Below are 16,774 nucleotides of genomic sequence, written 5' to 3'. Positions count from 1 at the left end.
TGGAATGGATCTGGTCCAGAATTGAAACATTTGCTAACAAATAGCAAATGACTGTTAAGAAATCCATTCCAGGTTTGCTGGATCACCCAGCTTCACAGATAAAAGCGTATCCTCTCCAGCCTTGGAGAGCTTAAATAAATCAGGTCCATTGATACACTAAACATAAAAAAGCCATTTACTTATACTTTACCATGATTTTAATTTAAATACTGTTTTCGTCATATCCTTTAAATTGTTTAACTTATATATATATTATAATGGCTCTTTTCACTAGTTATGATCCCAGTGGATTCAAATTTTATTTATTAATTTTATTATATTGGTGTATGATCTGGTTTATGTTTTTCTATCATACCAGGCATGTAGTTTATTTTATTTTTGTTCTTTTTCTCTTTGGAAAGATGTCAATATATAAGGGTTGTTTAATTTGACATATGTTAAATTATATTTTGGTAACAGCACAGTGGATAACACTTGCAGCTCCAGGCCCTGAACATGATGGGATTCTTCTGTATGCTTTTTATGGAATATTATCAATGTATTGCTCTGTATATGGTAACCATGTTATACTTTACTGTCATATATGTACTTACTGTGCAGTAATTATCAGCAAATACCTGCTAATCCTGCAAGTTGCTTTGTCTTCTTGTAACAGACTGACCAAGGCAAACATAGAAGCAGGTCCATGCCGATGTGGTCAGTTTGCATCCCTCAACTTTTCCGACGGAGCAATGAGCAACATGAATGGTCTTATGATACTTGTAAATCACTGTGCAATGCATTAGTGTTATATTATGTTGGTTGTATATGGCACAGTCTTGATTTGCCTGTCACTGTTTGATTATTCTGGCTCCTGTGTTTTTCGTTTCTGTCAAATCATTTATCTGTATTTTATATTATATATTTATTTTATGTATATATATATATATATATATATATATATATATATATATATATTAAAAGAAAAAGCGTTCTTTGTGCAAATTACAACAAATAACAATTTAAGTATAACTGCAGATATATGTCAGTGTTTTTTCTTTTGTCCCATTGGGAAGATTCCACTTCACTTTCTGTCTTGTTGAAATCAGGGAGTCACGTCAATGGCAATCTTTTGTTGTCATCAGAACTTGGATCAGAACATCAGAAACATGGATCATGGCAACAAATGGGAGAGGGAGTGGGTAGTACGGCAGCAGGGGTTCCTACTGTACAATAGACACTTCTCATACAAGTGTCCTCTATATGCTAACTAAAATTCACATCCTTACAGATTCTGAAAATCCTGGTCTGAAAAGATGAGCAGTTTGCTCTTGCAGTTAAAATTGCAATGGGTATCATAATATTTTCCCCCTGGAGTACCGCTTGAAATTTGCAACAGTAATTGATTTTAAATAGGATTGGAAATCGACTGAATGTTGACCTACCCTTCCATTATGGCTCCTTCTTATGTGTGCATCCTCATGGCCTATGGGCATTAGAAAAAGTTTGCCAGTGAATGGGAAACTTGCATGTTTATAGAAAGATGTTTTGTTAGAGAGATTGTTCAGCAGCTAGGTCATGCATCCACGGTCAGCCATCATCTGCTTAACGTTCAGTGATTATCATAAAATGGTTTTACATTATATTCAACTTCTTCATGTCAGAACTGCTGTGATTCAGTAAAAGAAAAGAAATGCATGTATGTTCTTCATGTTAAAAGTCTAATGTTAGCAGAAATTTGAAAAAAAAAAGTATCACTGAGAATAGGGCGTAACAATTTATTTAATGTTTATCTACAAAGACTATTTCCCAGTGTTTGAAATTTCTGTGTATTCCAATGGGCTTGTCCACTCCAGGGCCTTTCTAAGAGGCACATGTTTTAAGCATTTAAAAGAACGCTCCTTGCTGTGTTTTAAAATTTTTAACTGCTTGTAAACGGTTGGTTTGAAATCAGTGGGAGCATTTGCAATAGTGTTTAAGTGTTTAAAAATGCTTCTGTTGAAAAAAATAGAAGAGTTTACAGGGATATAGAAGAGTTTGAATTGCCTGCTTTAAAAGCCTAAAAACTTTTACAAACACTCACAAAAGCAAAACAGCATTTTTTAAACGTTTTTAGCCCTGCTTTGAAACATTTGTGTAAACTCAGTCATAAGTTGTATGGGAGTTTATAAGAGTTAAAAAAAATGTGTAGACTTAGCCTAAGGGAGATTTTTTTCACTTCCTGTCCCAAAAAGAGCTCTCTCCAAATGAGGACCATTACCAGCTCAAAATGATCATTTTGTGTCTCTGTGACAGTTGTCATCAGACAGATCTATATCACAGACAGCATTAATAACATGATGGGTTTGAACCCTTGTCCACGTTATCCATAAAATAGAAAGAAAAAGAAATATTACTAAATAGTTAAAAACGTAGAACAACGCTGTGATAGATGGATGTCTCTGTGGAGGACTGGTTGTTCCTCAGCAGGCTTAAATTGCATGTAGACTGGTCTAAATAAAGTCTACATGTGATTCTGGTCAACTATGCCTGAAAAGACTGAAAACCCTGTAAATAAAAAGGGTCAGACCAGGGGCCATTAGGCAGGGCTAGATAGGGCTAGGTGATCATCCAGTCAGAAGGGTTGGCTCTATCTGACTTGCTGCAGCTTCCAATACACCTGTGGGATGCTCACAGTCTGCAGTAAAATTTTTATTTTATTTCAATGCAGAAGAGGAGCCTGTACAAATGTGTAAGACTGAAGGAAATTCTGGAGCTCCACTTCAAATAGACAGTTTAGAACTGACTGACATTTGGTTTTTTAGACAGGCTTCAGGGAGGAAGTTTTATCTCTGCTTTTAAAACATGGCTGATATAATGTCATTAGGGAAACCACTGTATCCAGTCAACACATTCATCCCCAGCAGTTCCCATTTTCAAATAGTTTCAGCTCATGCTTTTGTAAACACTGGGGATAGTCAAAATATAATTATATAAAGCAAGAGCCAAGATTAATGAACATGTACTATGCTGTATAAATCGCTTTTGTTCTGGAGCACAACACTGATCCTAATTGTAAGACATCCTGTTCAGACTCTTGCAGTCTGGCTCTTTGCACAGCTGCTTTGCGTGTTATCGGGCTGTATCTGGAAATCCAGCTGACAGATACGAGGCACAAGCCTGACTAAACTAAACATCACAAGCTACAGGAAATATCGAAAGAATGCAATGCAACTACAAATCTAAAATCTAACAGGAGGTCCATATGATTTTAGGGGCGTAAAAAAGAAACAACAACAGCAAGTCAGAATTTATTTTGGAGAAAGGAATGAAGGCAAAATCCCAGCACAAAGATTTGACTTAACCATAAGGTTTTCATCAACTTCACGGTAGTGTTCAGTTGACACATTTCTCTATTTGGGCTTTTATTCAAGAAATCAGCCACTAAATTACAATCTGCCTTCTACTGCTGTCAACTGCTTATCCTCAAAAAGGCAAAGAAAAACAATTTGCAGAAACATGGCTTGAACTGAGCTAACCCAACTGCTAATAGGTCTATGGGAAGCTGTTTTGTTGTGACATTGCTATTTGTTAAACAGAGCAGTACCATTATTCACCAACCCTGATGGCATAGTTTTCTAACACTTAATCTTACTTTAGGTTGGTTTAACACTTTTCCATCGTGGCAATGCATGGTAAAATGTGAACTTCACTGTGGGGTTACCTTAATGGGCATTAATGTATGTATTTAGAATATTACTGTAACCCATATGTACTGTAGCTGACAGTCACCTGCAGCACAGGTCCTGTTTTTTTCTGTGCTAGAGTATCACAAACCCCAAGAACAATAATTTACTATTCTCAGATCTTGTAGCTACATTAGTTTATAATGAAACTTAAAAAAAAGTATGTATATGTTCTCTTTTACAGAGGTTGTTTCGTCATTATGTAAACAGTTTAAAGAACCCCTATGGAAGGTAGCTTACATATATTCCCATACATTACAACATACTTATCTAGCTCACATTTTTATACTCTATTCTTGTGATTATGAGAGGTGCTGGTATCCCTCAGTTTCAGCCTGGTGTTTGCACTGGTGCCCTGTGTTTTTTTGCACCTATGCCTCTAGCCCAGTGTTTGTCAACCAGGGTTCTTTGGATCCATATGGTTCCTCCAGAGGTTGCCAGAGGTCCTTTGAGCCATGAGTAGTTTGTGCTTCTTGGGTCAATTTTACTGATACCAATGATCTTATTGGCAGTCCATAGGATTGGCACTCTTCCCACTGGCCAGCAATGTAAGAGGCGGCATTCTTACTACTGTTTACCATGCTAGCATACTGTGAGCTGTGGATATAGTAATTATAGCAGAGGTTCCCTGAACGTTAAGAAGACCGGAAAGTTTTTTCAAGGGTCCCCCCATGTTAGAAATGTCAAGAAAGGCTGCTCTAACCCTATGCTAAAGTTCAGACAGGCTGGTATTACTACAAAAGGTCCTGCGATACAGATACAAGTCAATATGCCTGGTGTGCAAAGCTTTTATCTTCTGGAAAGAAAGTGCACATCTTTTTTCTGATTCTTACAATAAATGGAGGAAATGGGTGAGTGGATCCAGCTGCTTGGTCACTTTCCAACAATCATCCTGATTTGGGTCTCAGCGTAACCTGTGAAGATCATCTCTAGTAAAAATGTCCAACACCTTTAATAATGAATCACATTGAGCTAGGACAATAAAAATAAGCAGGGTAAAATAAAAAAAGCATTCAACCTAAATTTATGAAGCGGTACATAAGCTTGTAAGCAGTAAGTAAGTGTAAGTGTCATGCTTGTCCCTGTGCATATGAAGGCTTCAAAGTTTATTACAATGATGTTGTTTGGATATTGTGAATTGTCTGAGGAAAGGTTCACACTCCCTCCCCCTTTCCATTAGCAGCCTTTTCTCTGCGTTTTTAACAAGGGGAACCCTTGAAATAACTTTTAGTTCTTGGGGAAGATCATTATTGTCGGGTAAACTGTCCTGAGAGATCCAAACTGCTCATTGGTCAAGGAACCTCTAACAATCTGGAGAAACACTGCCACAGAGTGTGAAATGCTAAGTTTCCCCACACACTTGTAGGTGCCATTAATTTAGGAAAATCATTATTATATAATGATTATTGTTATTCCGTACGGTTTTTCTAAACTTGTCCATGGTCCTTGCCAACCCACACCAAAATGACCTATTGAGTGCTAGCATCAACATACTATATTTGTACTTGCTTTTAAAATATATCTAAACAATCCCTGTGATTTTTTTTTATTGCTGTGTGTGTCTCCTTTTGAAAAAATATATTTTACTTCAAGTCCTGTAGATTCAATAGGAAGTGAGAAGTAATCTCTACAATGTAAAATAGATATCACTAGTATTTACCTTCTGAGCATCTCTCCATCAGAAATTGCATCAGCTACTGTTCTCCCCCCATCCACCCTATGTCATCCCAGCCACTGCTGGCTCAGGCTAAGGGTTGGGCATTGTGGCTGGTGTAAATTAGGAATGTGGTGGACTGCCGGGAACCAGCAGGGGTCCCTGGTCAGCTGTCCCCTTTGCCCTATAGGAGATATAGTAAAGTCATAGGCCCTGGTTTATTAAAGCTCTCCAAGGCTGGAGAGGATAGACGTTCATCAGTGAACCTAGGTGATCCAGCAAACCTAGAGTGGATCTGGTCCAGGATTGAAAACATTTGCTAATAAAAAGCGATTGACTTTTAAGAAATATATTCTATGTTTGCTGGATCACCCAGCTTCACTGATAACAGTGTATTCTCTCCAGCCTTGGTGAGCTTTAATAAATCAGGTCGATCGAATCTTTTACTAGCTCAATCCATTGGTTTGTTATACCCACCTTCCCTGTAATGCTAAGCCTTTCCATTGCTGTGTAGTTCTTACCCTGTTTAAGCTTCATATTAAATATTAAGGTACTCCCTCGTGTTACCCCATAACTGAAAGCACCAAGTATTTGTAATGGCTATTACTTTACCCATAAATAAATAGGATTAAAGAATATATTTCTTCCATAAACATTTTATTTGCCATAGTCCATACTTGTGAATATCTTAGCACTCAACTTTATATATTTCATTCATCTACCTAAAATGATTTTTAAATCCAAATTATTAATAATATTGGCCCTAGCACATGTCCAATTTGAGGTCAACCATCACCCCATCCCATTTATTTCTATCTTTCATAAAGCTCTACTTCAAAATTCTTAGCTCTTCAAAAAGCCCAATACAGTTAGTAAAAAATTGTGTATATGCAGCACAGCATTGTTATATCCCGTTTGCAAGCAGATGTTTTCTGTACTTTTCCAATAAAAGTTTTAAAGGGCCATAAGGGAACAGCTTAAGAGTCTGCTGAGAAAAATGTTGCAAAAATTAGGCTAATCAAATGTGAGACTTTGGTGGGAAATGTGCTTTATCAGACTTGCTAGGGAAAACCACATACACAAAGATTCATTGTAATAGGAGAAAAAAAGATCAGGTTAAAAAATTGTTTGTTATGTCCTGTTTTCTTACCCAGCTGTTACATGCCTTGTGTGACTGCCTGAGTTCACATCTGTGAGTGTGGGGAATTTATATAAATAACAAGAAAATAAACTATATTTCTAATTTTTGAACTCGCTTGCCTTTTATTAGATATTAGATAATAAAAGGCACAGATCAATGCAACTATAGCCTAATTATTTTATCAATTTATTATTCAATGTAGTTGTTGACTTGTTGTTTCAATCCCCTAAAAAGCAGCACTGGGAAAAGGAAAGGTAGCATAGTGGTACTGTATGTAAATATGCTGACTTGAAATAACATGACAAGTAGAGAGCAGAGGGATGACCTCATCTCTGCCACTACTCCTTCCCTTGTCCAGTTTTCTGGGAGAAGGGAGGTGACATCACTGGCTCTGTCTGGCTATGCCAGGGATTACCTCATTCACCTAGCTAGGCTGTGTGATGGGGGTGTAAATCTCTGGATGTTTTGTAAAAAAAAAAACTTTATCTTAAATCATCTTCTTCAACAGAAGAACAATAGGCAGTTGATAAAAGCATATCAACCAACCAAAAGCAGACACCAGTTTGCTAATTCTTCTAGTAACTTTAAAAGCTCCTTTTCAGACCAAGTGTCACATTTTGGCCACAGAATATTATTATTAATATTATACAGTATTTAAATAGCGCTGAATTAATAAGCAGCACTGTAAAAAGTCCATAGTGATGTCACTAGCTGTCCCTCAAAGAGGCTCACAATTCAATTTCCCTACTATAGTCAAATGTCATTAACAAAGTCCAAGGTCAATTTTGGGCTGAAGCCAATTACCCTAACTGCATGATTTTGTAATGTGGGAGGAAAAGCAGAGTACCCAGATGAAACCCCGCAATCTCCATGCAAATAGTGTCCTGGCTGAGATTTGAACCCAAGACCCCGCACTGCAAAGGCCACAGTGCTGCCCACATTCATTTGACAATAACTTTGTGAACACATGCAATACAGTAGTGATACATAATATTTTTTAAACAAACAAGGCTTTCAGCAGCATTGACTTTCAAAAATATTAGAACTAATATGTATTAATTAACTAATAATATAAACACATTAAATGATTGCAGGTTCAATTAGATATAAAGTACAGTGTTGCTCTGCAATTTATTTAGGGACATAGACATTATGTATGTACAATTTGTACTTTAGTGAGTTTTGAATATGAAAACAATTTAACTAGCTTAACCTAAGAGTGTCATGATGAACAGAGCCCCATATAATGGCATTTCTAACCAGACTGGGACTTCAGCTATTACAAAAGTATTTGCACTTGTGGGCATAGCAGGGCAATAAATAGGGAAGTACACCGTATGTTTCAGGTCCCAAGTCGTAGAATTAACAACCGATTCATGCACCATTTGATTTATTTGTATATATCACCCTTTTCTGTAATTTTTTTTACTAGAAGCCTGGTGTATACAATATGCTATGTGTTAAATGCTCATGCAGATGAATTTCCTGCAGGAAGAATACTATGATCACCAAAGATGTTTGGTTTGAATATGTTTGCAATGCAAATTATGCAGCCATTCGTTTTTCCTAGTGTGTGTGTGTTTCTTTTTGTATTATTCATTCACTGATATGCTGATGTTTAAATTCATATACTTAGCATTGAATTAACAGTTGTTGCTGTGTTTATAATTTCATTTAGGTTGTTGGAGTGGCACAGGCAATCAATAAGAAATCTGGAAATAATGGCACATTTACTGAGCAAGATGAAAAGGTAATGTTTATCACATTGGTATGTGTGTATTATTTATAAATAACAGATTATTGTGAATTTGTTGCACCTGTTCGTTTTTCACATAAGATAATAAAAAAAGCAAAATAAAAAGAAATATTCAGGTATGCATTATATTAAATGTAAATGAATGCATGGATAAAACAAGAAGTGGAAAATAATTTGTGAAGCATTTTCCCTATAAACTGGATACCAATATATTTCACAAAATTAAGTTATCGTTACCCTTACACTACATCATTTTAAAAGTGCAATATAGGTAAGCAGTGAAATTCACAATAGAAGTACACTATATGGTAAAGTTTGTTTACACCTAATCATGAAACCTTTATGAGCTTTTTAGATGTCTGGCTTTAAAACCATAGCCATATGGATAAGGCCCACCTTTAAAGGCTATAACAGAAACTCTTGAAATAAAAGCTACCTTTTATAAAATATGAATCTTCATTTCATCCAGGATCCACTTGAATAAGTATAGTTTCCAGGTGCTGGCATGATTTAATTTGTGCCCATCTGAGCTATGGCTGTTTTAGAACACATCATAACTCATGCAATATCTTCTATAAGCTACCTTTATGCTTTAAAAAGGTATAAGAATAACACAGCCCCCATGTAAACCTGTTTATTTTCCCAAATCTCCCTTTACCTATGTGCAGGAAGAATAAACCTTTGGTTATTCCATGCACATTACCACTCTGATTTTTCCAAACTTAATCATTACCCCGACAGATTGTCCCGTACAATACCCATAATTTCTTTATACACCTATACAGGTGGTAGAGTACCCTCTACAATACCCTTCATCCCTTTATACTCACACATAGAATAATGTATACACTAGCCTCAGTGTACCATGCACAATACACTTTATGACTCTATACCCAGGATTCTAAAACTTTTGAATTCAAAAATACAATTGCATAGTCATGCAAGTGGAAAGAGCAATTCCCTTTGTGATTGATTTAAGCTTTAGTAAACCAAGAATTAGATTATTCTGTTTGTTGGATTTCCAACTAGCGCTGGGGTCTTTTTATCTTTGCCTGCGTAATTTTCTCCATCTACCGCTTTGTTCAAGCTTAAATCTCCTCAATGAGTTTATGCTGCCAGCTATTTACTTAATGTTTAAATATATCACAAGTTGAAATATATGACAGTTTTTATTCTATAGAAATGCTTTATCTGATAATATTTATAAACCTATTGTTTACAGGCCACGTCTTGAAATGTGGTTGTATATTATTTGTGCTTTATCACCCAATTTAGGTCCAGACCCAAAGTTTACAAAAAACTGCTTTAGATAAACAGGCAGGCAAATACACTACCCAAGTGGTAACAAGTACTGCATCCTCTGTCATTCTACTTTCCTCTACACAGAGAAAACTACCAAGGTTATACAAGAGCTTACACTACATGTAAGGGCAACCAATGCAATATCTTATGTCTCGATATATCACTAAATAGGGGGAAGAAATAGGGGGAAGAATATTAACGGGTAAAAGCATTTCAAACACTCCAATATACCCTAATATTTTATTTTCTTTTTTGTACAGAGATCAAAATCACCAATTCCTCAGGGTGCCTCATGCAATACTGTCCATATATTTTATATCTTTTTTATTTATATATATATATATATATATATATATTATTTATGTCTCCCTCCCTTGTATAGTATGCTTGGCAAAATACCCAAATACTGAGTATATATTAATAATAATCAGTTATTAAAACTTATGGTACCAAAAGTTAATTTTTTTATCATGCAACGCACCCACGCAACCAGCAATCCCAAAATAGCACATCAGCATTGGTAACAAACAAAGTTTCCTTTAAATAGTTGCTTTAGTTTTCTGAACCTTTTTCATTTGACTTCTTTTATTGATAATGTCATCCTTGCCTTTAAATCTCCATTGAACAGTTTGAGTCTTGATAAATTGAGCCTTCAATTCCATTAATTGCACCTGCGCAATTAAAAAATGTGAAGTAAGCTTTTCTTAACAGTATTGCATAATGAACATCTGTACTTACCAAATTCAATGCATTTTGCTAGGTTTTCAGCTGCTACTATGTGAATGTCAAGTATGTATTGCTTGTAAGCTATTAACCGAGGCCAAAGCTCAAGCACAAGCATTTATTTTTACAAATGATTCCTCATTGAGATGTTACATAACTACCAAATACTTTCTGCACTTCTTGCTTTGGTGTACGCCTGCAATATGTGTCAGTTATATATGTGAGGGTTCTAGAAGAGTTTGTGTACATCCTGTTATCTTTTCATTAGGGGAGGCAGTGCAAGGTATATGAGTGTATATAATTTCTGCAAACATAATGTATTCCATAATGGAAGTATTGGTGATGTGCTATGTCAAAGACCAATAATACCACAAACATACTAGAGTAGTCACTAAAAGGGCTTCTACTCTATGGTAGATGTAGCCAACCTACGCATTATTATTTGTGTTTTTAAAAAAAGGCTTCATTGAAGGAAGGGCAGGGTGGGGAGATCCCAGTATATTACTATACAAATCTGGAAGAGAAATCTGCCATTTATGTACATCTACAGGTGAGGTGACACATTACCGAGGAATGCAGAGGTGTGTCAGAGCTCTGACTTTGGGGAAAAAGTCACAACCTCGTTCATACAACAATGCAGCTTAGAAGCCTGATTTTTAAAAGTTAGCTCTTTCAGTGTGTAGACATTTGATTTGGATTATTGATTACTTTAAACAGCAAGATGTTAATCATGCAATCTCAGTTAAAAAGCAATGAAAAACAAAAATAGTAATGTTTGGAAGAACACATATCTCCATCTGTTGTTTAACCTGCAAGGAAATAAATTTTAATTATTCATCAATCACCTCATATTTGTAGTGTCCTTTTATTATCCTACTATATATTGATTTTTAATTCAATTATTTCAGGACTTTGCTGGTTATCTGGCATTCTGTGGCATTGTACTGCACAACGCACAGCTGTATGAGACCTCGCTGCTAGAAAACAGACGCAATCAGGTACTGTTTGCTGTATTTCCTCTTTGTTACCCAAATTGTCTTGTTAAAATGAAGCCCACAATATGTGTAATATGAATATGTAGTTCAGTCTCTTTATTATGTTGTAACATTCACAAGCTTTTCTATAGTTAGAATAATGTTATTTTCTGATATTTAAGTTTTCACACAGATGAGAAAATACCTTAAGAATATTCAATGTTGCCTTTTGTACAGCAGTCACAGTTTTTATACATTGTATAAAAAACCCTGAAACAAGCAAAGGCTGATTAATTCCCACAGAATGGTGAAACAGAAGTTCACTGTGTGGATTTTGGAGTGAAGAAGTGTTGCATTTTGGCTATTTTGGCAATACTGTGAAGCTTACTTTTTCACAGTTTGTTTATGTACCAGGCTCATATGGGGCAGCATCAGCCATAGGTCAGAATCAGAAATGAAGGTCACAAGCTTTATATCTGTCAGTATTAAACAAGGGTGAGCACTAACACATAGTCTATATTGGTTATTAGAGATCTGCCTATTATTTTGTAGATATTGGTTATCAGGGACTGCTGATTTGCATAGAAAGTAGGTCAACATGTTATTGGGGTGTAATGGAGAAGTAATAAAATTGTATTCTAAAGCTTTTCCACAAAGTACAGAATCCTAATAAGGGATAAGGAGAATTGTCTACAAACTTCACATATAAAAATTATTATAGATTAAAAACTGGAAAGATCTTTACTATGCTAATGTATTTCTGCAAAAAAAATCATGTCAGCTAAATTGTATCTTTACGGAAAACATTTTGATAAGAATTGGCTTGTCTCTGTAGTATTTTATGTCTGGTTTATGGTGGGTTATAGCACATGTTCAGTAACTGCTGAAAAGTTTAATCACAGAGTTTTTTTTTGTCTAAATCTCCTCCTGCACACCTGCGACTTTCACTGGTTTACATTAAGTTTGAAGGTTTTAATTCATAGGGATTAGTAAACGTTTGCTTTATTTTAGATTGTGTTGATTTTTTTTTTTCTTGTAAAAGCAATTAAAATGTGATCATTGTCACAGAGTATTGGAAACTATTGTACAGGAATGCCTTGAGTGTGAACACCTCAGGTCACATGGTGTGTGTCAAACAATACATTGGTTCAGTTCCTTCCTTATAATTAATATTCAGTCAAGGCCAGCATGACATACCACAAAATAAAAGCATAGTGTATTCTTGGTTTTATTATGTTCAGTTAAAAAAGGAAAATCTTTTTATTTCTTCCTAATCAGCTCATTAGCATTTTTTTTTCACCACTTGTAGAGAATTAAACAAAAGGACTAGACTTTTGGTGATTTTCAGTACGTCTCCGAGGTAGTAACACAATATTCTGCCTCTCACTCTGTAGAGGTATTGTGTATGTTTATCCCAAAATGTTATTTTTGCACAGTGGAAAAGTTACAATTCCTGCCAGGTTATTAATATATTTTTTTGACTCTTTTGTGCAATTTTTTTTTTATGGCGAGTAAATGATTATTTTCCTTGTATTCTGCATGACAAATGAAAGTGTATTCCATATATCTAATTGTTCTTCACATACTGATTTGCTAGATAAACAATGTGTTGAACCCTTGCTGATATAATAAAAATAAACAGTAATAACTTTCGATATGTCAGTCTGATGCTCAAGGAGTGAACTGAACTTTTGTTTCATTAGGGGATGTTTTTTTTTTTTTATTCCTTGGTCTATTTCTTTTGCATATTGTGCAATTATAATAATGTTATCATAAAAGAAATACACACTGTTCTTTTTTCTTATACTGCATCAGAATATGTTTACAAAACAAAATAAAGTTTTTGGAGGAGAATTTGATGTTAGTTGTTTTGGCATGGGCCCATTAAAAGCAATTTTTTTGAATGCCACATTTGTGAGATCAGTCATCACAAATAATTTGCTTAGCTGACCCAGACTAAGTCTGGTGTATCAACATTTACTTGACTATTAATATTACTGATTGTAGCTCATTTTGAGATTACATGGACCAGAATGGATTTGGAGGGTTATTTTGGAGACTTAATATATCTATTCACTGTTCTTTATATGCCTTGTACATTTATTTCTTGTAGCTTGATTTGCAACATTTGCAGTGTGAAGAAAATGATGGGTCTTCAAAAATGTGGTTTGGGGCTGAGGCTGATTAGTAAACTTCATGCATTGTATTAAATGCACCTTCTGATTAATTATTGTTGGCATTGCAACTTCATCTATAGGTGCTCCTTGATCTTGCCACTCTAATCTTTGAGGAGCAGCAGTCACTGGAAGTAATTTTAAAGAAGATAGCAGCAACAATTCTGTCTTTCATGCAAGCTCAGAGATGTACAATCTTTATTGTGGATGAGGACTGCCCTGTAAGTAAACTGCATGAGTTCAATTAAAGAAACATTTGTAAAATACTAGACTGTACAGCACAAGTAGGTAACAATATTCTGGAAGTCCTTAGGTGTTACGGATTCTGGAGTTTGAGCTGCTTAAAACAAACATGAATGCAAAAAAAAAAAAAAAAACATTTTGTATTTTTTGAGGAGAGCATAGAATTGATAAATGTGCCTAAACCTAGTCTACATTAGAGGGTGGTGGTGACAAAATGGCAATATAGGAGGACAAGAGTAACATATATGATACCATACCATAAGATTGCCTGTACAAGGACCTCCACAACATGATCAACAGACAATATTTTTATTAAAGCTACAGACCTAAAAAGCGGCCCTTTCTATTTGTGTGTACTCACCTTGCCTTTGCTCCTCTGCTGCTCTTTTTGGAGTAGAGAATTACCCAGTGTTTTTATGATTGGAGAGCATGTAACTTGTTTCCCTGCCCATCAGTGCAGTACTGGGTGTCTCAGGGGTTTTCACCTGGATGATAAACAGTGGCAGTAAAGCAAAAAAGGTAGTATAAGCAGCTGGGTAGATGCAACAGTTTAGTGAACCTCCGAAACACTTCCATTGAACCAAACTTTAAACCCAAAGATAATTGTACCCCTAAACTAATTCTCAAATGTAGACTCATTTTTACAGAGGAATCATACCAATAATACCTTATTCCCAGGGATCTTGATAAAACCAGCAAAACACTTCACCCTTTATAATAGAACTGTTTAATAAACATGTGGTTATGCCCAGTGAGGGTGTATGATTACAGCACACATAGATGTCCCAGACGATTTATATGAACCACCTAAGTAATTCTCTCCTACATGATGTATCCATAAGCTTCCTCTTTTTTTGGAGCTGGCAGCCTCTACCATTTGTCCACCTGCTGTACATATATTACCTGTATATGACTTTTTTTTAATGACTAGGGTAAATCATTTCTATTTATTACCCTGTGGTACAGTATATAACTGTATATATTTATGACAGTATATATATAATTTTTGGTATTGTATTTTGTATCAGGCATTCTACCATGAGATTGTCCTTTACCCTTACACTGTTTTATACAGCTCAAATTTTACATTGAGCTAATAACCTTCAAGAATTATTAATATTGATGTTACATAGTATTTATATAGTGCCGATATATTATGCAGTGCTTTACAAAGTCCATAGTCATGTCACTAGCTGTCCCCCAAAGGGGCTCACAATCCAATGTCCCTACCATAGTCATATGTCATTACCACAGTCTATGGTCAATTTTGGGGGGAAGACAATTAACCTAACTGCATGTTTTTGGAATGTGGGAGGAAACCCACACAAACACAGGGAAAACCTGTAAACTCCATGCAGATAGTGTTGAGATTCGAACTTGGGACTAACCTCTGAGCCACCAAGCTGCCCAAGAATGGGCCTAATTTAATAAAGCTCTCCAAGGCTGGAAAATATTCAATTTCATCAGTGAACCTGGGTGATGCAACAAACCTGAAATGGATCTGGTCCAGAATTGAAAACAAACAAATAGTAAATTACTTTTAAGAAATCTATCAGGTTTGGCGGATCACACAGATTCACGGATGATAGTGATCTTCTCCAGCCTTTAAGAGCTTAATCAGTCCAAAAATGTTTATACTTTTATTTCTTCTTCAGCTAATCTTCCCAGTGTTCTACCATGGTTTACAAAACTAAAAAAAAAATTAAGACAATAAACCCAACATCCAGTCATTGTTGTTTTCAGATTGATAAACATCTTAGGTTATCTTAGGTTAGTTGTCACATCATTTTGGTCATTGGTTCATTTTGGTACATAGTATGCTGAAGTGAGGTATTTCTCAAAAGAGTTAACAGGGTTGATTTATTGAAAGATTCTATAGAATATTCAAACAATAAATAGTGTGATCCAGTGAGATCTCTAATACAAACAAAAGACAAATGCTACATTTAGGAAAAACACGCTCTTGATACTAGAAAGACATATACAGGATAAAAATAACTTGTTCTGCTTTGGTCACATATGTTTTCTGGAAGTACACATGCACACTATAAATATATTGTATGTTTTGCAGGATACTTTTTCCAGTGTATTTCATATGGAGTCGGATGAATTAGAGGAAGCTGCCGATACCATAAAAAGGTACCTTTGACCTGAATGAATAATCAGTGATATAATTTGTCCATTAGGTAGCTCAAACTTTCCTTTGTTATGGAGTGCTCTTAAAAGTGTATGCAAACCCTAACAACAAACTTTTTTTTTATTTTGCCCCTTTTGGTCTGTTAAATATACAATGGAAAGTGTTTTAATTTCCCCTTACATCGAGGTTTGAATCTTTGTGCTTAAATGTTGTGTAACGATTATAGTTTAATTACTGTGTTAACAAGGTCATATCATTAAAAGATGTAACTAACTTAAAACCTGCTTAAAGCTGAAGTTTATTCTGCTCTAATGTTGTCTTCCATGCTTTTTCAATACTTTGTATTTATTTAAGCTACATTGATTGTAAGCTAGGTGTGAATATTTAGCTACTTTTTTGCTTTTTAATAACACTGACATTTCAACAAGTTACACATTGAGCAGCTAGAATACATGCCATATACACCAGATTGAAGGTAATAAAAAACAGTCTTAGTGGGGTCTAGGGTCGATGCAGACATCAGGCTTTGATAACGCAGTTTTATATCTGCCCAAATCAGTGTACATTTTCTATGGAGGATTAGTTTAACCATCAATAAAAAAGTCAATATATGAACTGTCCAGGCATCAATCTAATACCAATATGTGGCATGCAGAGTATGGCCATGTCACTCTTACTAGTATATGGGTATGCTGAAATGTGCCATTGCACATAGTGGATGTAGAGTTAAAACAATCCAGTTTATATTTATTAATAATATTATTACTAAACAGGATTTATATAGCGCTAACATATTACGCAGCACTGTACGTTAAATAGGGGTTTCAAATGACAGACCAATATCTAGGAGATATATATAGAGTTGATTTTTTTACATTTCTTATTTTACTGGTCAACCATTTGGCATATTTATGAAAATATGCATTCATTCAATTTTATAAATGTTTTCTTATAAACATCCATATC

The 16,774-nt window shown here is 35.2% G+C and overlaps 1 protein-coding gene across 1 annotated transcript in view; it reads left to right on the top strand.

Moving 5' to 3' along the window:
- PDE5A (phosphodiesterase 5A) overlaps positions 1-16,774 on the top strand; it is a 76,594-nt gene that overhangs the window by 31,456 nt on the left and 28,364 nt on the right. Inside the window, exons 4-7 of the mRNA XM_072406820.1 lie at positions 8,178-8,249; positions 11,189-11,278; positions 13,512-13,649; positions 15,743-15,810. Of these exons, the coding sequence (XP_072262921.1) occupies positions 8,178-8,249; positions 11,189-11,278; positions 13,512-13,649; positions 15,743-15,810 (368 nt within the window). The remainder of the gene's footprint in view (positions 1-8,177; positions 8,250-11,188; positions 11,279-13,511; positions 13,650-15,742; positions 15,811-16,774) is intronic.

The sequence above is a fragment of the Pyxicephalus adspersus genome, chromosome 3 (genome assembly GCF_032062135.1).
Source record: "Pyxicephalus adspersus chromosome 3, UCB_Pads_2.0, whole genome shotgun sequence".
Taxonomy (NCBI): Eukaryota; Metazoa; Chordata; class Amphibia; order Anura; family Pyxicephalidae; genus Pyxicephalus; species Pyxicephalus adspersus.
This window is presented reverse-complemented; position numbering and strand designations above follow the sequence as displayed.